Source organism: Anser brachyrhynchus (genome assembly GCF_964034855.1).
Source record: "Anser brachyrhynchus genome assembly, chromosome: 1".
Classification (NCBI taxonomy): Eukaryota; Metazoa; Chordata; class Aves; order Anseriformes; family Anatidae; genus Anser; species Anser brachyrhynchus.
In genome coordinates, this window is record NC_137694.1 from 49383952 (window position 1) to 49406720 (window position 22769).

The 22769-nt window shown below is 36.0% G+C and overlaps 1 protein-coding gene across 1 annotated transcript in view; it reads left to right on the plus strand.

The window, feature by feature from the left end:
• Positions 1–343: 343 nt before the first annotated feature.
• Positions 344–22769, plus strand: part of DCN (decorin) — a 38525-nt gene continuing 16099 nt past the window's right edge. Inside the window, exons 1-3 of the mRNA XM_080593229.1 lie at positions 344–757; positions 4912–5144; positions 20318–20430. Coding sequence (XP_080449355.1) covers positions 4940–5144; positions 20318–20430 — 318 coding nt within the window. The 5' untranslated portion in view covers positions 344–757; positions 4912–4939. The remainder of the gene's footprint in view (positions 758–4911; positions 5145–20317; positions 20431–22769) is intronic.

Genomic DNA, 22769 nt, shown 5'->3' on the forward strand with positions numbered 1-22769 from the left:
ATGCTGTAGTATGAAGAAATACGTAAAAGCCTATTATTAAACAGGATAATAGTAGTATATTACACTATATACTACTTGCTTTACACAATGATTATAGCATAAGCAGAGGCAGGTTGATATCTGTATAAATAGTTTTACCTAAAGCTACCCCTTTTTTCTGATGTTAATCTCCACTTTGGCTAGCTCTAGGATAAATTTTATATCCTTTCCTTGAATTACAAGTATTATAAACAAGAGGAACAGCCAAACTTTCTCAGCAATGAGTCAGAAAAAAAAAAAAAAAAAGAAAAAAGAAAAAAAAAAAACAGTTAAAACCAAGAAAACTTCACTAAATATATGTTTTAGAGACTGAAATAAAATAAGTGAGATGATTTACAGCTACACATCTGTCTTATAGTGTTCAGGCAGTTTGGGAACCTAAACAGATGAAAAAGGAATAAAGCAAATGGAAAAAAAAAAAAAGGAAGGAAAAGAAAGCAAAAGAGCTGATAAAGTTTCTGGCTACAATACAGGAGACATATCATTACCATATGATCTAATGTGGGTGTCAGCCTGGATTGTGTTCATTGAGAGAAACCTTATTTTTTAACTGTGCTATGGAATAGAAGCAGGAGGGTTTTCCACCAAGTGACAGTCGCTGAGCTGAACTTACCCCCTCCTCCTTTCCACACCTGCAAAGCCTTTTGCCTGGGTTGAATATTTAGTTTAATTACATCTCAGCTTTGAGAGCTCCTGTTGCAAATCCCTGGATTAAAAGGTATGGTTTTCAGTAATTCTTCTGAACTATGTTGCACTAATAAAACTTCAGGCAAGTCTACGGCAAGTAGTTGAATTTTAACAGAAGCAAGGAAAAATCCTACTAAATGTTTAGCAATGTTAAATGCTGTACCCAGCACTTTTGTTTCTTGAAAACATGAAAATGCATTCTTAAGGACTGTGCACATTTCCTACTGTTTATTTGACTGTTCTGTCTCTTGTTTTGATTTGTATAAGCACTGCTATAGTCCTTTCTTTTTCCGTACTGTAAACTTTTGCAGTAGTATATTCTCTGTTTGCAATTCAGTGTTTAGAATCTGTGATGTAGCGAGTGTAAAAAAAAGAAAAAAAAAAGTGTTGAGTTCTTGTATTTCTTGTTTAAATGGCACTCTGAGATATATATATTTTTTATTCAGATTTCTTCATATGTATTCCAAACTTTAATGAGTGTAATTTTTGATTTGAGAGAAAAAGATGTGTAGTAGATAGTTAAACAGGATCGGTGTATGTCTTTGTAATGTTAGAAAGTATTATGTTACAGTGTACAAATGAAGGATATATTTAAAGAAGCTGCCTGTGAATGAAATAGTAGAAAAGAAAATTCCTGGAGTTGAAATCCCTGTTAAAAGAATTTTAGTCTCTTTTAGACTCCCAACATTTTTTTCCCAAATCTAGACTTTAAAAAAAACAAAAAACATAATGAAGGAGATTTCTTTGAAACTGAATGTATTGTTTAACTTGCCATTTGTGGCATTTTGAGAGATGTATGATGGTGGAAGAATTAATATTTAAAATATAATATTAAGGCAAACTGACAAGAAGACCACCAATACCGTGGTGACGTGAACTGATGAAGCATATTTCCAGTGCTATTTTGAACTGAAATGTGGCCAAGTCTATGCTATAGTTTCCTCTGTTTGTGGAAAAGTCTTACTCATTGTAAACACATAATTAAAGCAAATTTAAACAGTTCTGTCCTGCAGACATAAATATTGTGTCACAGACCTTTAAGAATTCAGAGTTTATTTTCCTTCCTTATTTTTTTTATAAATGAAATGTAAACATTTCTTACTAGTACATTTTTGTATATATTTTGTATCTGTTTATGTTCATTTACACATGCAAACAATGTGAACAGATATGTGTGCCTGCAGTAGGAAAATACATAAATATATGCATACACGTATCTATTTTTAATTCTTGATTAATATGTAATTGTGTTTGGTATTTTCTCTGCTGTGATCAGATTAGATCCTTGATATCCTTTGTTGCCTTACAGTCCTCCTTTATACACAATTCTTTCTGAATTTGTTATAGTTTTGGCAAAACAGGGACCAAAGGAAAAGGCCTGCTACAGGTTTTCACTGAGATAAGTGAAGTTCATCAATATTAATATGATCAAGTACTAAAGTGTGAAGACACTTCCAGAGTGCCAGTGCTTTTTTCTTTTTTTTTTTTTTTTTTTTTTTTCCTCTTCCCTCCTCCCTCCCCCTCTCCCCCTTGTGAGGGGAGGGTGTTAGTAATTTAACTCCAGGGTAAGATCCTGATTGTGCATTCTTGGGAAGGGGGTGGGGGTTGGGGGAGGATGGTGCTTAGGCAGTGACACTGAAAGAAATAGCAACAGTTTTTAAAAAATATAATAATATGCAAGAAAGAGCTGAGATTTATTTTTATTTTTTTTTAATTACTGACTGACAGTGCCATGCCGGGGATGGTGCACATCTTTCCCAATGTTTGTTGATGTTAATAAGCATTTTGAAAAATACTCTGTACTCAGGTAGCATTTTATTGATAATTTTCACAGAGCAGCTTATTAAAATGAATAGTGATGATTTAGCAGGTTTGCATTCTCATTTCAAACTATTAATAAGTTGCATTGTTATTCTATAATCATCTGTACATAATAATAAGTATGCCAAATCTTGCATGAAGTTAAACCATAACTTACCACAATGTATTAACATGACATTGTTGTGACATCCTTGCTTGCCCATCGATACTGAACTATAGGGGTATAGGCTGGGCATGGGACACCACCCTGAAGTCAGCAGGGGCCAGAGTAGGAGGGAGTGCAGGAGGATGCTCCACCCAGGAACACAGCCTGTCCCAGCTACATGACACGAGTTTGTATGGCATGGGGCTTTGCTACCAGGATGGGCTAAAAGGCTTTGACTCTCTAGCTGATGTTAGGGTCTGCCAAGTTCCTCAGTGCATATAGTGGGTAATATGAAGGTCTACTCCAAGAATAGAAAATACTTTCAGATCTAACTAAGAAACCAACTATGTTTCTTATAGAGATAACAGAAACAATGTTTTTCTCCACCTGAACTCACTTTGAAGTCTTTGGGACATCTGAAGATGTTAGACACTTGTTTTCCTGTCAGGTAGATGACAGAACTATAAACTGATTTTAAAACATTATCATAGTTGATAAGGTAACCTTATCATCCTCTTAAGACTGAACCTCAGAGGTTTCTGCAGGACTGCATTTTTGACATCTGTAGGTAAAAAATTGTAAAGGAAAGTGAACTCAGGCACAATACAGATTGTATCTAATTCCTGGCCTGTGATTTTTATATTTTTACTTTTTTTTTTTTTTTTTCATACTGACTATTTCTGTTAGAGTACCTGGATGTGGTATTCTAGAGAGGCCTCAGTATGCAATGCTCACCTAATATCAGCTGTCCATGTTTGTCATCTAGTCCCACCTAGTAGGCTCCTTATGTCAATAGAGAGAGGGAGACATTAATTCTCCTTTTCCTCCCTCCCATTTTTTTTTTCAATCTTCATTAGTCAATATGGAGTTGGGAAATGATATAGCACACCCCTAACTGTTGGATAACTTCTAGATAATATAAATCCCAACTAGCACACAGACAAGGCATTTCGTCAGCAAATTTCAATGATCTAATTATTGACTTGAAGAAGCCATTGAATATTTTTGCTTTCCTTACATAGATCAGTATCTGTATTCAGGAATATGTTAAGTTTCCTAAATAAAATACAAGTTTGCCTTTCTATCATTTGATGACTTGAAGGCAATTTTCTTTTTGTGTATTTGTGTTGTTTTTAAACCTATGAAAGGTTACAAAACATAAGCTTCCTTATGTAAAGTAAATAGTAAAAGAAAGTAATTTTCAGAAGATTAGCTGATCTCTACAGACCTGACACAAAACATAGAAACAGCTGTTTCATAATTTTTTCTTAGTGACAACAACATAGGTAGCACAATGTACAGTGTGTAGAAATGCATTTAGGCCGAAGTCCTGAAAACACATATTAAAGCAGTTTTGCTTATCTGGCAGTGTAGCAATCAGTAGTAATTCATAATTCTGTAAAGTTGCTTCTGAGCATGAAAGACTGCAGGATGAGGCCCTGAAGTCCAGTTAGAAAGTATGCTGACAACACTGCAAGCATCAGTTCAAATGCTTACACATTACAAAGCAGAGGATTTTCAGGGTGCATTGTTATAATGTAAAATCCCCTAGCCAAAAGTCTGGAAAGAAAGCCAAGAATATCTAATATAACACAACATTGTATTCCATTTTATTGTGCTGTTTAAACTGAGAATGAAGTATAGCTTACTTAAATAGCTAAAGATTTTACCCCCCTCTCTCTCCACCCCATCACTAGATCTTTTTCTCAGTCAGCTTTACTATAATTTAAAACACACAGCAAGCTGGCACTTTAAAAAAAAAAAAAAAAGGTTTCTCAAGACATGACATACTGCATTACAGTGAGTTTGGGAACCTGAGGTTCATCCCCAGGGAACAAACCCATTGCTATGAAACAAATGCTAATGAAATCAAATAGACTGTTACGTTGGCAGAAAACAGACACATGGAAAATGTGGGTTATTGTGTTGACTGTTTTGCATAACAAAGTTGACAGTGCTGCCTGTTCCTAATAAATATTACTCTAAATGTGCAAGCAGATGTGTTTAGAGTTGCCTTTAAATCTCTCTGTAAAAATAGGCTATTGGCAAGTAGTTACCAGACTCCTATCGCATAACTGTCTTATTTTCAAAATTCAGATTTCATTTATTGAAAGGAACAGTTATGCAACTGGTGGATATGCTGGACCTCCTTCAGCAGGAACTGTGCAGCTATGGAAAAATTGCTACTTCTGTTTTAAATTCCCTGCTTTGGATCCTAGGTTCTGCCTGGAGTCGATGAACTAAGCCATGAAGCTGGCTCTCCTCTTCATCCTACTGCTGCCAGTATGCTTGGCCAAGCCATTCCACCAGATGGGCCTCTTTGACTTTATGCTGGAGGATGAGGGGTCGGCTGATATGGCTCCAACAGATGATCCTGTCATATCTGGATTTGGGCCAGTGTGCCCCTTCCGCTGCCAGTGCCATCTCCGCGTGGTGCAGTGCTCTGACCTAGGTAAGCCCTGGAGTGTGTCCAAAGGGTCCAGTCATGACCACAAAATATGTTTGATCTTTTATGTATATTTTATGTATGCACATTTCATTTGTTCTTTGAAACACCACAGATTTCTGTTGCAGGGAAAATCACTTTTCAAGGCTATTCCTTCAAAACTGTATTAAATAAATTCAGTGAGGTTAGATGTGGGTATGGAAACATTTTAAAAGGTCTTAAATTGCATGGTTCAGACTCCAACACCCTTAATCATACTGACAAATACTTCAACATAAAAATCATCCTATTTCCATAGGATTACATGAGCATGGAACAACCAACACTGAATCATGGAACAATCAACCATAGAACCAGCTCTTTGGAGGAAAGAACTTGGAAACACTCCAAAACAATGAACACATTTTGGAGTTCCTAATTAAATATCTGTCCTAGACACTGTTCAAGCTGTGAGAACTTTTCTTACAAAATCCCCATACTCCCACAAGTACAAGGGCTTGTCTATATCATCAGGCCAGCAGGATATGAAGCCATGCCTGCCGTCACTGTGTTCTGACTTTACCATGCAGAAATCACAAGTAATGAAGTTGACTTCAGTGTAACTGCTTCTGGTTTATGCCAGTTTTAGTCAGTCATTTCAAAAAAAAAAAAATATATATATATTTCTGTTTGTTTTTGTATTTCCTCACTAGGAAATTAGACAGTTTATTCAGTGAACAAACGAATATCTTGTCATAATTTTATAGATTATTTTTTTTGAGTCTTCTCTCAGATGTTTGAATGTATTTCTGGTGTTTCTATTTTCCTATGTTATAACATTACCTTTGATAATTACTGTAGGTCATGGCACAATTCTAACAAAAAAGGCTTGGGTCTCACTGTGGTGGGTGTTGTATAAGTACAGAAACGAGGGGGAAACATTAGTTACATCCCTAGAAACTTCTGTGATTTTTTTAAAGCAAGCCACATAATTATGCAACAGATATGTTTGGCAAGGACCCAGTGAACAATGCAAGCCAAGTTGCACAAATGAGCACAGACTAACCTACTCATGCATTCATAAAACTTTCACGGTACTGGCCCTGTTGCAAGATTTTTCTTTTTCACTGTTTAGATACCAGATAGTAGCAAACAGGGAGTGGGGAGGAGGTTGCCCCGCATACCATGAAGACCTTAGGTTTTATCATTGTTACGCTGGATAATGCTGTTGGAATTTAAGTTATTTTAGGAACTTTTCCCCAGTCTGTTTCAATTCTGCAGAATGTAAGGAGCTTTCACTCAGTTAAAAAGTAGAGATACTCACACAGGAACCCTTTGTTGCTATACTTGCTCCCACATTCATTCAGTTCCCCTTCATATTCATGTGGTTTCCAAGGGGGTTCACTACAGTCCACTGCCTGCAATTGCTTCTGGGTTAATAAAGTCCCATAATGTCAAGGAGACTCAGAAATAAAGTGATTAAAGCCCCAGGTCTATGTTTTCCATATAATTTTGAGAGAGATGATAAGAAATACATTTTCAGCTTGGTTTAAGCCCCCATAGTGCAGATATGGAATGAGAAGCCAGTGCTTTTGAAGCAGCTGGGCTGATAACATCCAGCCCCTGGGCACAACAGAAGTGAGATCTCCCTGGGGTTCAGAAATGCAGTCCAGCAAAATAAGTAATATTTCCCTGGCAGAGCTCAGGGAAGTTATAACCATTCAGCATTATCCAGCCTTGGCACGAAGTTTTCTCTATCCCTGTCACGTGTAGCTATGGCAGCCACTTCTGGGCCTGGCCCAGATGGGAGGCTCACCAGGACACAGGTCCAATGGACACCCCTGAGAGTGGGGACAGGACAGCTGAGTGTGCCTCTGTTCTGCACTCCTCCTGCCTTAAGTCTGTTTCTGTGTGACTCAGGCTCTGTTGAGGTCAGATTTACCCAAAGACTTGAGGAAAGCCAGAAGCTGACTCTAAGAGCTCAAAATTTCTTTGGGAGCAGTGGAGGTTCTGCCAAGTTGACCAAGTATGCTCCTTGGCTGTCAGATGAAGGGCACAGGGCACAGTGATCAGGGAGACAACGTGTATGCTGGAGCCTTAACACCAGCAATGAGAGTTGTAACTCCCTGCAAACCACTGCTCCTGATGTGCCTTTCCCTTGCAGTTCCAGGCGTTTCCTACCCAATCAAATTAGCTACCTCCCTCGCCCAGAATTATCAAATTGATTCATGTAGTCCCATGGGCACTAATTGAAGAAAAGCTTCAGGCAATAACAAGACTCCTCCCAAGGATATATTAAGAATTTACTAAATTAAATCCTTGTCCACAAAGGAAAGCTGTAATCTAGATCCTGTCTTCTACTCTGTGGCATGGAAGGAGGCCTCCTTACAGCTGGGTGCAGGGGGCAGGTTATAACAAGGAAGCTGGGGGACCTGACTTGGGCTGCTTACGGAGATTTCTCTTCTTCTTCTGCATGCTTCATTTTGTGCCTGAAGGGGCATTTACTATTTGTAAATTCTTGCTGTGTAAGGAAGAGTCTACTACCTGACACAGACTTATGTGGAAAATTAAAAACAACAGAACTATAACATCCAGGAGGGCCTGGAGGTGAGGTTTGGCCCTTTTATTGTTACTTATTTTTTTTGTTTTTTTTGCCTAGTTTCCATGTCCCAAGAGTACTCGATGGGAATATTAAAAAAAATACAACTAAATTTTATAAAAACAGTGAAAAAAAAAAGCCTGGTGGTCTAGTTACACTAGTGTCAGCTGAATTTTTGCATTCTTGTACTTTTAAGCTTTAGTCACATCTTCCTAAACACATACCTTCAAATTAATTTATTTTGCCTTCGAGCCAAAAGCTGAACTAGCAGGAAAGAGAACACTGTCTTCTCACACCCCAAAGAAGAATTCTCTCAGAGGTGCAGTTACTGACATATTGAGAACAAGGCCCAGTGTGCCTACCTCATATAAGATTTATTACCTTTGTGCAACAGGCTCAAGGATCTCATCAAAGAAGACCACTGTGGCATTTTTATGAAAGCCCTGCCTTTTCTGAATTTTCCTCCTGTTGCCAAAAGAGAACCATAGGTTCACTTTTTGATCATGCTTCAATAAAGGCATTACTACGCTACAGCTGTGCTTTTTGTAGAGATAGTAATCTTCCTTATTAGCATGCACTGCAGAGTGGCTGATATAGCTGGTCAGAGGCAGCTCTTCATGTATCAAAATACCAAATATAGGAAAGACATGAAGTCATCTGCCCAGGCAAACATGCCTTGTGAAAGCCCTAGGAAGAGTTGACAGTTCAATTTAAAGTCTCAGCCTCCCAAAGGGAGTCTCAAGAAAAGGTTCCTCTCAGAGTGCCGTGGTAGACAAGAGAAAGAACATGTAATTATTCAGCCCTGTGGCAGATGCAGAATGCTCCTTAAGTACGTTCAGTGATGGTGGACAGAGCTTTATTTCACCTTCAGGTGAGTCTAGCAGCCCCTTATGAATTGAGCAGTGTTTGTGTTCTGTGGGATGTGGTGAAATCGCCTTCCTTAGAGACTTCACAGAAGGTGAAGGTTCCTTCAGCCATCTTGCCATGAGCATCCATGGGGGCTTTGTGGTCTCCAAAAAGTGCAGGAGAGATGAATGTCAGTAATTAAAGTTCAAGCTGTATTACATCTTAAATTGGAGCTTTGCTCACAGCTCAGAATTGCAGAGTTTTTCCAGCTGTAAAGAAGCATGTATTGAAGCTCAGCATGGATGCTGGAGTGTGTATTTGAAAAGTACTTTGAGATCAGCAGGTGAAAAGCTCACAGTTGTGTAAAACATTATTCCAGGGATCCAGTAACGTGAGACAGTTTATCTGAATACATAAAATGTCTAAGTTATATTAACTAATAGCCCTTCAACACCTGGATAATGCTAACATGAAAACAGCTAATTTATTAGTTGACAAAAGACAATTTACCTTGTATAAAATCTTCCAAAAATAACTGAACACCCATTTTCTGATCATATCTCTGATTGGGAACCTCTTCTCTCCTTTTAAAGGAAATTAGCTCCTTTGGGACATACCTTGATTTGAACTTCCATTGTCAACACAAAATATTCTTAAAGAAAAATAATACTTACCTTATTGGTGATCAGTATCAGTCATTTTAGGAGTCCAAGAAAATAGACGGAAAAACAGAAACTGTTGAGTACTTCAGCTTTTAAATCTCTACCATTACCATCCTCTCTAAACCGTAATTTTTATAGCTAAATGTTTAGTTCAAAATCTGATGGGTTTCTAAAAGTGCAATTAGAAAAAAACATGAATGACCAGATTATCTTAAATGACCAGATATTAAAAAATATAATTTTAAAATAAATGTTTTCATTAACTTACGTTTCACTTGTTGAGCTTTTAGGTTAAGTTATTAAGCTATGTGTGATAAATCTAAAGGACGAAAAAGTCAACTGAGGATAGCAACATTGTTTTTCAATAAATTTGCCATGATTATAAAAATTTTACTATCTATGCAGTTGACATACTATTTTGGGTCTGTGTTGGAAGTTAAAGAAACCATGAAAGAAAGCCCTAAGCTCAGTAAACCTGGAAACAATTATTAAATTAAGAAGAAAATAATTAGAAAACACTCTTGAAAAGTTGTCAAGAAGAAAAATATTGGCTAGATGTAGACTGATCTATACTTATAAAGTATTAGCTTTCTCCACTGTAAGAACAAAAGACAAGCCTTGTTATAAACCACCAGTTTTACTACCTGAATTCTTGATGTTCCAGTTCCCATTGATAGACATGATTCTGGGTGAAAGTTAGTTCACTCCAAATACATCTTCTCTTTATTTGTTGCCTGCTCCAAGGTAACTGTTACCACTTCTGTGTGTTTGTTTGCTGTTTTTGTTTTGTTTCTAGATTTATTCACTTGTTTTAGACTAGAAAATACAATTTAAGAAAGCATAGTGGCAGGAATGAAAATCCTGAGTGCCAAATGCAAGTGGTACAAGAAGTGACTGTTTTCTGGTTCATAATAGAACAAGGTTTCATTTCTAAAATATCCCACAGTACAAATAAGTAACTAATAGCTAAAAAAAAGTGAGTCAACTGTTAAGTCATTACAGAACATAGCGCGTAACTGAAGCACTTCAATTATACTAAATAATCACTACTGACATCTACTAATGTTATGGACATCTATAATATTTGTATTAAATTCTCAACATCTTTATATGTTGTAGTATTTGGTAACAGATATATTTATTTAGAAACTGTTTATATTTTCAAGACACAAAACCTGTGCTATTCACCTGCTAAAGACTCCCTGCTAAGTCTTAGAAAGATCTAGGGAGTCCAAAGGCTCCTTCCCAGAGTTCACTGATAACCCTCAGCCAGTAGGGATGTGACCTAGGAATTTGTCCTACCTGAAGCCACCAACGACAATAGCAAAAAACCACCAATACCAGCCTCCAGCCACTCAGGAAAAATGCTTTTACAGAGTTCAGTTACCATGGTATTTAGAAAAGTTTCTATTTTTAAGTGTATCTTTAAAACATCTTCCTAACCCAGGTTTGAGAGTATCATTTCTAACCCTTCTTAATCAACTTTGGATTCACTGGTCTGTGTTTTACTTTATCCAAGTCCTGGATCTACCATGTGGTTACAGGGAAAAAATATATATTTATTTTTTTCTGAATATATTTTTGTCTTTTCATAAAGTTCAGGTCAAATAATATGTGCTTTACAATGCATTGTACATTCTTTTGAAACTTACTTCTCCTGTTTTACATACTTGTCCTGACTGACAGTAATAGCAAATGCTAGAATTCTGTTGTATTGTGTTTAAAGGTTCGTTCATGCAGAGCATTATTGTCTAGAAAAGGAAAGGAAAATACTAGGAAAAGAAAACAGGTAGAGCAAAAATTTCTTCTTGGCTTCTCAGCAAGGAAAGTGATGGAAACAATGAACACAGTCATACAGGGGCCTTTAAAACCAAGGACCATGCCCACAAATGTGTGTGTATGGGGGAGGTGTTGTGGGTTTTGTTCTTTCGTTTTGTATGTGTTTGGTTGGTTGGATGGTTTGTTTTCTGGGTGGCTTTTTTTTGTTGTAGGGTTTTTGTTTGTTTGTTTTTGTGTAGTAGTTTTCAGCTCATGGGATTGATGGCCTTGAACAGGTCTGTACACCATTGTCAACAGGGTTACATTTGCTATACATGCAATCATACGGTAGACTTCTCAGGCATTCTATAAAGAATGAGAAGAGTGAAAAACAACATTTAAAGATTCTGTGTGTACTCTCTGTGCATGCTCTTAGGTGAGAAGACACCTAGGAGGATATCCCATACTAGCCTGCTGTTCATTTCCTGGAAACTATTTGGAGTGCTACAAAAATCTGTTAAGGAGAGGATGTTGGCAGTTTTTATTTCAATATGAAAAATAACATAATAAATATGAAATAATATAAAAGCAGTGAAAACTAGAAGCCCACCTGATTTCATGGTAACTTTAGGGATTTAATGGTAAAATAAATGGACAGATTATTTCTAGAAATGTTACAGCATTACAGACATGCAAATATAAATGAATTTACAGCCTGGTTCTGTAATATATCATCACAATTGACATGTGCAATAGGTCATCCTAGAAACAGCTTCTGCTGCATCATCCGCATCACCTAAAATATGAAAGCCCAGCACAGCCTCAGTTTCCATGCTAGAGCATTTTCACTTTGGACATAGCATTCAAGCTAATCACTACAAACATTCAAGTTAAACACTAAGTCTAGAAGCTCATTTTCCAATAAATATTTTCATTTCTACTGCTCCAATGTGGGCCTCAGACACTAAATTGGCTCTCAATGAATTCATATTTTAGGGTAACATGGAAGAAGAGTGTTTGTACTGGTGCAATAGACACTCTCTCTCAAAACAAAACAAACAAACAAACAAAAAAACACCTCCGTCCAAGAAATGTAGGAGCAAAGACATAAGTGAGTTAGCCAAACAAGACTGAAAGACTGTTATCATTCAGCTATAATGCCTTTTCTTTCCATAAATTCAATTAGGATTTCCACACCTTCAAACTGAGGAGATCATATTAATTCCTCACCACTGGAAGTAAAAATGGAAAAAATAAAAAGGGCGGGGAGGGAGGGAAGAGGGGTAACAGTGCTAATAATGTTTATATAGCGGCAGCAGCAGAGAAAATTTAAAAAATACAGTGTATTAATACAAGAATAAAATGAAAGAGAAGAAAACCAATGGAAGAAATACAGGAAGGCAGACAAAATAGGAAAGATTTAAGGAGGAGGGTATGAACACGAAAGGGAAAATCTCACTTTTTCAAGGGAAGCCATAAAAGAAATGTTTAAAAAAGGAGACCTATAGTAAGTTTCAAATACAGGTGAGGAAAAACGAAAAAGGAACTTAAGATAGGAATCTAACGAAAATCTTGCAGCTTTCAGGGTCAGGGGCTAAAATTTATCTTCTTTTCTTTATTCTCTCACTCTGTGGTGGAGATCTGATATCATACGGACTGGAAGAGATTACTGTTTCAGATGACGTCTATCACTAAATAACCAATAAAATAAATGAGTAACATAAGCAAAATGTCAAAGAGTCACTAGAATATATATAACATAATCAGGTAGAAAGAGGAAACTAACAGCTCTGCAGGCTCCCTAATTCTTTCAGGAAATTCTCTCAACATTTATTTAAATGTTACTCACTATGTTCAGACATATTCATGGTGGCTCTCTTCCTTTGTTTGCATGAAAGGAAGTTGAAAGCAATCCTAAAACATTTATGAAAAATGCTCACGTCCCTAAAATACCAGTAACAAACCTCTGCCCTCAGATCATAATAAAACTAGAGCTGTGCAATGACTATGTGGTGAGAAAAGGAAAGTGTAATTTTACTGGAAAGCTCAGGAGATCCCACCAAACCACTCTTTATGGCTACCCCTTTGAGTTAGTTCTATTTCTGCTAAATCACAAAGTAAAGATTTAGAGTGGTAGACTTAGATTTGTATCTATTGCCTGCTGCTTAAACTGTGAAACAGACAAATATCAAATATCCAAAGGTTCATTCAAAATTTAATGTTAGAAATTTCCCCAGTCATTGAAATACTGTCTTCTGAATACTGTGAATATTCATAAGAAATATATGTTTCACCTCAATGCACGAATAGTCATAGATAGTACATCTGCATTGCATCCACATTGATTAAAGCCATGATGCATACCATACGGGCAGATTGCATGAATCACACAGGACTGTTGCTGTTCTCTGATAGAATGTTTTATGTCAGTAACCATGACAGTGGGAATTGTAATGTTGGCAATTCTAGCAGTTACTTCAGAAATCTCACGATATTTGATTTTTTATACAAGGTCTTCATCCCTGAAGACCCACGATTGTTTCAAAAATATTTTTCTTCCTTTCTAAAATAAATCTGTCCTTCCTGATAAGGTATATATCTTCCAGACCTTTGAAATTAAGTCAGTTAGAAAGAACACAGAAATGGTATTTGCTTGATTTTAAGATTTAAGAATATAATTACTTTTTATTTTATTTTATTTTATAATTACTTTTTTATTTTATTTTATTTTATAATTACTTTTTTATTTTATTTTATTTATTATTATTTTTTGAGACAGGAGGCTGAATCTCTCTGTACCAGAAATGTGACTATCACAGAAAAATAATTCATCAAATCTATAGCTTACAATATCTGTTATATTTTGAAATATGTGGTCACTACACAGAGTGAGTAGAAATGGAAGTGAGCAGATAAGTTATGCATTCATTTTAAAACCTTTCTTTGGGTTTTTACGATTATTAACACTATCATAATGGAATTGCACAGTTGATCATAATGTCTTTTTTTTTTTTTTTTTCCTGTGTTCTTCACTCTGTTCTGGAAAACAATGTTGTGAAAGTTTGGGAAAACAAACAAACAAAAAAACAGTGTAGTAGTATACCAGTTGGTCTACTTTTGTGAAAGGCCATCCCAGCACGGAATGGAGTTAATTTTCTCATTCTTTCCAATGGGAAGGGTCAGAGGTATACAAAAATAATAATATGTGATGAAAATGATGAAAAGTCCCACATGGATCTTAATGGAACATGAATCTTACAGACTGAAGAGCAGGAAGAATATCTGAAAAATGGTTGTCACCTTAAGATGTATTTTAAGAGTTTCATGGATTCCAGTGGAAACTGTGTTGCTCTTTTTTGTTGTTGTTGTTGTTTCTTAAACCTTTAAGAATAATCACCTGAGAAAAAAACAATTCTCCAATTCTTCAGGCTTTTTTTTTTTTAATTAATTAAAATATTCCCATTAGTACTGATGATTTCATAATAAGAAAAGGAAAGGTAAAGAACAGACTTTTCATTTGAAAGTGGGAGGGAGAAGGAGGTTGTGAGTACTCCTCTGTAAAGAAAGACAATTGTTTCTTATTTTTAAAGTTGGTAGGATGCAAATTGTGAAACCACTCCTATTTTCAAATCCCACACAATAGAGAACAAATTCCAGTAAATACTGAAGTACACAGACTGGGAAAGTTTCAGTGAACTCTTCTAATTTGAAGCATTCAACACTATGCCATGTTCCCTGACATCCTTCCAGAAAGTTGTCCTTGAGTCCTGTTATTTTCCCTGACTAAGTCTCCTGAACCTGTGAGTTTGCCATTCACCCCATTCATCCCAGAGTCCACACAGCCCACTGTTGAGACAAGGCAGAGCTGGGCTTTGAGCAGGGGAGAACACATAGCAGAGGAAGCACAGGCAGCTGCTGGAGAGGCTGCCCCCACCGGGAGAGCAGCCGCTGATGACCACGTCTGGGAATTACATGTAACTCAGCCCAAATTCTTCAGCTGGCAGCAGCTGTTAGTGGAAACTAAAGGAGACTTGAAAAGAGCCCCATTTTATGGCCCCTATGATAATAATTGTGAGTGTTGCAATGCAATAACACATGTATCTGAGCTACAGCATTCAGATCTCCCTCTGCCTTTTGACCCCTTCTCCTCGGCTGGGAAAGGGAATGTTTATTCAGGGGAATGAGCCCCATCCCCGTTTGTTGTAAACTGGATAGGGGGAGGGAAAATATATTTATTTACTTATTTATTTATTTATTTATTTGTAATTGGCACCAGTCACATATTTCTTATTTTGACTATGTGGTCTCAGTGTTGCAAGGATACAGTTCCCAGGGAAGTGTCCTCATCTCTGGGCTACAGACTCAGACTCCCTTTTGCTTCATCTCTCTCACTAGCTCCATAAATCTTGCATTCCTTTTCTTCATAGTTGTATGGCTTCAGCAGAAATGTGGCTTCATGCCATGTTGCAGACTCTCAGTTCTGAGAAACTGGAGCAGTGAACTGAAGCCCCTTCATAGAGGGGAGGTTTCAAATGCCACCCTTCACATTTTGGGGGTTAAACAATTCCACAGCCACTTGATCACAGCTCCTGCAGCTGAGCAGGTAATTCCCTGAGCTGCAAAAGTAATGAAGCTTGCCTTGTATACCAAAATCCCTAATCCCCCTTAGTCCTCAAAATATTCCCAAATCCTTGCTACATCTCCTACACCTGTTTGGCTGGCTAAATGGCAGCATATGTGAGTTGGGCTGGTGTATCACTACACAGGAGATGACTAGCCACAGATTGCTGCTCTCTCAGGGACTCAATAAGGGCTGAATTATACCAGCCTCACTGTATCATTAGTTTGGCTCATTTGTGCTTATTTTCTGGTCTCATAAAATCTCCAGACCCATCAGACTTCTGTCCTTTCCAAGTGGAGAGGCAATCACAGATAAGCAGCCAGACATTGCAATAGCATTAATCTAATTTATTTAAGAAATAATGAGAAAATACTACACATCACGTAGGTAGGATCCCACTGAGACAAGCCTGATTTCTGCAAGGTTACCTTCATTTCTGTCCTCCCACTATGGAGGGATTCCTGGTCCTGATAACCTCTCTCTACTGATCACCTTCTGGTTGACTCTAGATGAGCCTTTCCATCACAGTACTTCCAAAAGTGAGTGTGGGTTCTTGTTGTCTATGTGAAAGAAATCCATTGATGATCCAGCTTTGCTAGGCATCCCTCTAATACATTTGATCATATTATTATATTAGTTATTCCAGAAATCTGTGATGTAGTTACTAGTGTAAGAATAAGTTAAGAATAGGAAAGAATAAGAATGTAAGAATAGGAAACCTTCTGCTGGGAAAATAAAAGTACAACTGACCCTGAGCAACAAGGGGAAGTGTTTCAAGCTCATTTACTTGTTTCTTATTATTGTTGTCTAGTATTCTACTCTTTATGTATTGTCATATCCATGCATGTTTACACACATACATGTATGCTGGTGGGAATCGCTAAGCGCTAGGGGTTGATGATGTAGGACAGAAGAAAATTTCTATTTGTTGTAATCTGCAGAGAATGACACTGATCTGGCACATATTGCAGGAATGGATATTTGTTTAGCTTCTGTAAGTAAGACATGATTTCTCTTGGAGAACTATTTTAGTGCAAATGGCAATAGCTTTCTGACTAAAGATAAGAACTCTTTTGTTAAGTCCCTTATGTTTCCAGAATATTTAGGCTTTTAATTTCAGTGTAACCAAGCATTTTGTAAGGGTGGGGCTATACCTTTTCTGCTCATTCATGAATTTTTTAATGCATTTAACAACTTAAATAGTAACTGATCTAGTTTTATTCAATCAAAATTAATAAAACAATATGCATTTTCAATTTAACAGATAGAAAGGCAGAAATATGTAAATCTTTAGTCAGTTCTACATTCATCTTAGAAACCAGAGGCCTGAAATATTTCCAGAGAACTGAATACCAAACTCTATATCCCTGAGTATTCACATAAAAAGTCAGACTGCTATGAAAGATTGCCATATAGCTTTCTTTTCTTTGTATTCACAAGCTTAAATGTATATTAAAGAGAAAAAAAAAAAGCTGAAATAGTTGTGTAAACTGTTTTTAAAATGATTAAGAAGTGCCTCAGTTGGTATTTTCCCGTACCAGTTCCTCTGTCAGTTGACATTACATAAATTTCGCAGGAAGGCAGTAGGTGGACATAGAGTCACACTACAACAGGTTTTCAGAAGTATATGGGCATTAAGTCATGGGAAATAAGTAATAAGTACAGCCCACAATTCCCCTCTAAATTCTTCTGTCTTCCAGCCAGAAGAATCCAAGAATCATCCTGGGCAATGGTAATTCTAACTTAAGATTCAAGAGCCATTTTAGCTTCTAGTGGGATTGCAGTTTTCTAGATTCATTTCAAATTCTGTCATGCTGTCATGTTAGACTCCCCCATTCATGTGCACTGCTTATATACTGACCTGTTATGACTAGAAAGACTTGAAGGATTGCTCCTCAGGCAATAAAACTCCAGAGAAGAAACTGGCTTCATGAGCTTGCAGGTCCAGGATAGATGTAGAATACAAGTAGAAGTACTGTCGTAGTGCAAACCAATGTAGATGGGACAAGCGGTGAAACACCTGGATCCAGTCGACAAGTTAAACACAGTTTAATCCTGAATTATTAGTTGATGATTTTATAAGGCAGTGTCCAGATCCACCCATTTACAAACTGTTGTGTCACTGGAGAGCTCTATTTGATATAGCTGTCAGTTGGTGGGTGTACTATACTGCTTAATATTAATGTAACATCTCTATGGCACCTGAGGTGCATCCTGTACTCCTATATACAATGCATGATACTTTGCTCTCCATACGTTCAAAACTCAGACAAGACAAGGAAAAGTCATATACCATGGTTTCAGTTCAGCTGTTTTCTAAACCATTTTTAGAAATGGCTTCAGGAAACATATAACAGAATGTACATGAGATAGGTAAGAAAACAAGTTCAGTATTTTAAGGGATGGCAGTTATATTCCTTGTATGCAGAGCTAATAATTGCATTGTACCTCCTAGATTTTAGTACAATAAGCTTTTATAAATCGCTGTTCACAAAGGGTTATCTGATTATATTTGTCTTACTATAATATGAACCACCATTTAACTTCAATGCTCTGTGAAATTATCAGTTCTACCTCATTCACAGAAAATGCTTGAGCTTGTAGAATCTGACATGTGAAGCTTGAAGAGTACAGCTGGAAATTTAATTTGAAGTTTAGTTTAGTCTCTAGCAAATTATCCCTTCAATGGCAATCCAAGTATTCTTACAAAGCATGTTTCAAGGGCATTCTGTAATGTACAGCTATATAGCTCTCATGTACACCGGTTTCTGTCACAAGAACTTAAATTACTAATACTAGTCTTTTTAATATAAATGTACTAACAACCACAACATAGTAATATTAATTTGTATCCAAATAATTCAACTAAATTTTGCATTTATATGTGAAAAATACTATAAAAGTTGCTGGATTCTGAAAACTTCTCATAACAAAATTATGACCTTAAACAAACAGTGCTTTTGGGAGAGAATTTTTAGTTGCTGACATCACTGCCGTCTGCAGAGTACAGAAATTTTCCAAACACAACATGCAAATTATATGGTATTATATTTTTATATATATGTGGAGCTCTAGCCCCGCATTTCTGAAAATAATTAGGGTTTTGCAACTGCCTTTAGTAAAAATGAACTTCATGCCTAAATGAGAAAAAAAAATTTAGTGATATGAAGAACCTTAATCTGTATCATCTATTCACGCTCTGAAAATCAGTAAGGTGAATAGGATGAGATATGAGGTTTGGCTCTTGTCATTTTATGTACAGTACATACTTTTACTTATTCATCTGGAACTGGAAGATTCTTCATTTTAAAACTTTTGGGTTCTGATGGGATTAAAAATTAGCCAGGTTAATCTATATTGTACTCAGTTTTAATAAATATCAGACATATATTTTAATACTTGTTTAGCTAATGTTTTAGAACTTGAGGGCTGGGGGGGAGATAAATTTGGAAGAGTGGCTAGGATGTTTTTAAATTCAGAAACCAACTTTTTACAATGTCAGAACGACAGAATGTGTTCTACACAGAGTACTATCATCAGTTAAAGCTAAGTGTAAAAGAAGCAATTTTCAAAAGTTTAGGTCTCCTACACCCATATTAAGATAACTTATGAAGGCTTGTTTTCAGGATTTGTTGGGGAGACACTGGTGATACTTACAGATAAATCTTTTCAAGAGAGTTTGAGTATACATTCAGAAATATTTATTTAAACATTTATTGTTAAAAAGTCTATTCTTCCTGAAAAAAATACACTTCTGTTAGATGCCCATATTGAGAGTTTATTACTGGCTATAAATTGTTCCTACTAGCCATTCATTTAGCATTTCATATTCTGTAAAAAAAAAATAATAAAATAAAAATAAAAATAAAAATAAAAATAAAAATAAAAGACTAGTTAGGAAAGAACATTTTAATTTTGTGGTAAATCAGAATGACTATAAAAGATTTGCTCTATTCCAAGTCACCGTACGAAAGCAAAGCTGGGTAAAGTGAGTGTTATTTAACACTAAATAATTTCATTTCCATGACTTCATTGGACTTACATATCAGCTATTCAGAAAATAGTCCCAAAGAGAGTCTTTAATTTAAACTGTCTGATGTTCTTTTGGCAGTTGTAGTGAAACCAAGAGATTTGTTCTCCAGAAAACTTGGACATAGTTTCACATAGTTTCAACTGAAAGAAAAGTGGGGGTTTGTGTTTTTTTTTTTTCTTTTTTTCTTTAAGGTGGACTTAACTGCAAGTTATTCAGTTATTGTCAAATAAATAATATTTTTCTGGAAATGAATGTAATTAGCCATCATACTTCTTTGAAGAAAAGTTTATTGACTTAAATAGCAGGAAATGCTCTCTGTCCAAAAAATTTAGCACACAGTGAAATTAATAAATGCCATACCTCCTTCTGAAAGCAATTTTTATCCACACAATTCAGCAGGGTTAAATGTGTTAGAAATAATTTTGACAAACTCAGTCTTTTCTATAACTTGGAAAAAGGCAGAATGGAAATGTGAATAAATACATTTTAATTTGACATAGCAAAATAAAACTCCCTTTGACACTTTGGAGACAGAAATGTTGTCAAATAAGACTTCATAACATACTTCAGGAAATGAGTTCTAGAAATGTTTACTGGAAGGTAAATAGTACTAAGGAAAGTACTGACCCCTGTTTGAAGTTTCTTTCAAAGTCGATTGTTTATTCTTTTCACTGTTCCTAGGTCTGGAAAGAGTGCCAAAAGATCTTCCCCCTGATACAACTCTGCTGGACTTACAGAACAACAAAATAACTGAAATTAAAGAAGGAGATTTCAAAAACTTGAAGAATCTTCATGTAAGTGTATAGCTGAACTATTACTTGAAAAAAAAAAAAAAAAAAGGATAGAAAAGGTGATTTTGGCCTGGTACCCATGTTTTTAAGGAAAACTGATGAAATGCTCTGTGATCTTCCTCCACCAGCCCTGCCTATTAATTTTCTTTCCTATTTCTCTCCTGTAAACATTCTCCTGCCATGGAAGTTCCTTGTCTGATTTAATCTCTTTGTACCTGTCTCCCTTCCATTCAGTCTCCTGACCCCCACTGTAACTTTTCTCAACTCTTTACTTATGTTTTCACTCCCTTTGGCAGGGTGGTTTGGTTATTTCTAGTAAAAAAGAAAATTGTTCTCAAACTTGCTGCCTCAGTCATTCATTACTGTATGCCTTCCTGTCCCACCTTGGAGCTCAAGGGGTGCTAGAGAATATATTCTATTTGTCATCAGTTTTCTTTAATAATTTTATCTCAACCCCCCTTTCAAACCAACCTCCTGCCCACTTCACTACAATAAAATTATGTTTTTGCCAATAATCTCCTCTTACCAAAATTCCATCCTCATCCTTCTTTACCTTCCAGTCTCTTCCAACACTACTGACTTCCTTCTCTTTGTTAAAATATTTTCCTTCCCTGGTTTCTATATACCCTTTTTTCTGGTTCTCTTATTTTCCAAGTTTCCATCAGAAACCTTCCTCTGCTTCCAAATTTTTGTTCTTCTATCAGAGGTCCTCCTCTTTTATTTCTTTGCTTATTATCAACATCTTAAAATTTCATACCTCATAGACTTGTTTTAATTGTATCAAAATATCTTTATTTCCAGATTTAATAAATAATAATAATAATAATAATAATAATAATAAAATAATAACAATAGTAATAATAATAATACTTTTCTGCCTTGGAAAGTAATACCCTAACTCAGATATATTTCAAAATGCTGCAGCAGAAATTATTTTTCTAGCCTGTCACCAAGTCACTTTATTCTGTGCATAGTTTCATTTGATCCTTTTTGATTATAAGCATTATGAATTACTTGACTTCACTTTCTTGGCACTTCACAACCTCTTTCAATTCTATTGTTCCCATTTGCTACCAAGAAGCCAACTCAAAAAAGATTTGAGTAATTACTAGGGATGCAATGACAGTCTGTCCAAAATGGAGGGAGCTGCATGAGCAAATCACGATGAGGTTCTTGTCACATAATTTTAGCAACTACTGTATAGATATCTACATCTGATCTAGTTGTGTAGATAGCCTATAGAGTCAGCAAAGAGAAACCAATGTTTCTATACCCTATTTCACCTGACTTATTTTGAAGTTTGTATTAGAAGGAGATTATTTATGCTGCAAATCTGAGTTTTCAGTTTCTGTGCTTCACTACTAAACAGATTTGACACGCTAATTCCTTCTCACTTGTTTTGGTTTTCATCCACCTCAAAGAGACGTCCTGTATTTTCAATGAGAAAATCTTGTCAGTAGAATGAATCTTTTGAAATCCTTCCTCATGACACTGCATTAAATGAATCAGAGCATAGTATTGCAGATGAAAAGTACTGGCACCAATAACTTCTCCCTACTTGTCACTCAGCTCTGGTCTTTATTATACCTTGTGCTGTGAGTTGAGCACTTGTGAATGATAACTCATTGAGTTAATTCTATAGATGTTCTTTTCCTTATTACAGCAGATATAATTTAATACTGAATTAAATAGGTAACTCTTCAGGGAAGAAGTCATTAGTTCATCTTAATCCCCAAACTACCTAGGGCATATTTAGGGACTAGTGGAAATTGTTACAATAGTAATGTAAATTTTAAAAAATGACCTTCAAAGCAATGTGGTTTTCTTGGATATATTCAAGACAGAAAAAGAACCCTTTTGTCTCCTCCCCAACATAATAATTTACCCATGCAGTACATTTAAGTAACTGGGCACCATCTTTATTCTAGGCAGGCATCATTCTGCTTGTGTAAGATCTGGGAATATTTCCCATTTTCCTCCCTCGTAATATTATTCAGAGCCATATTGCTTTTAATCAATATAATAAATAAATTTGAGAAACTTTACTGTTGATAGAGGTCCATTGTCATTTTTTGTTTTAAGGATATGTGTGTGTGATGTAAATGTACATATATCACATACATACTTTTAAAAATCGTATTCCCAAATACACATGGCTTGTATTTGACCGTGTAATGTTAAAAAGTTTCTAGACTTCTTCTAAATTGTGAAACCTTCTTACACTCTACTAAAGCAGAAAGATTTACATATATTATAGCTATTATTGTTCCAAAGTCTGAAATAATCAGAAACTGCAGTCAATCTCGTGTATACAGTGACTACTTGTATGTCCATTTAGGGAA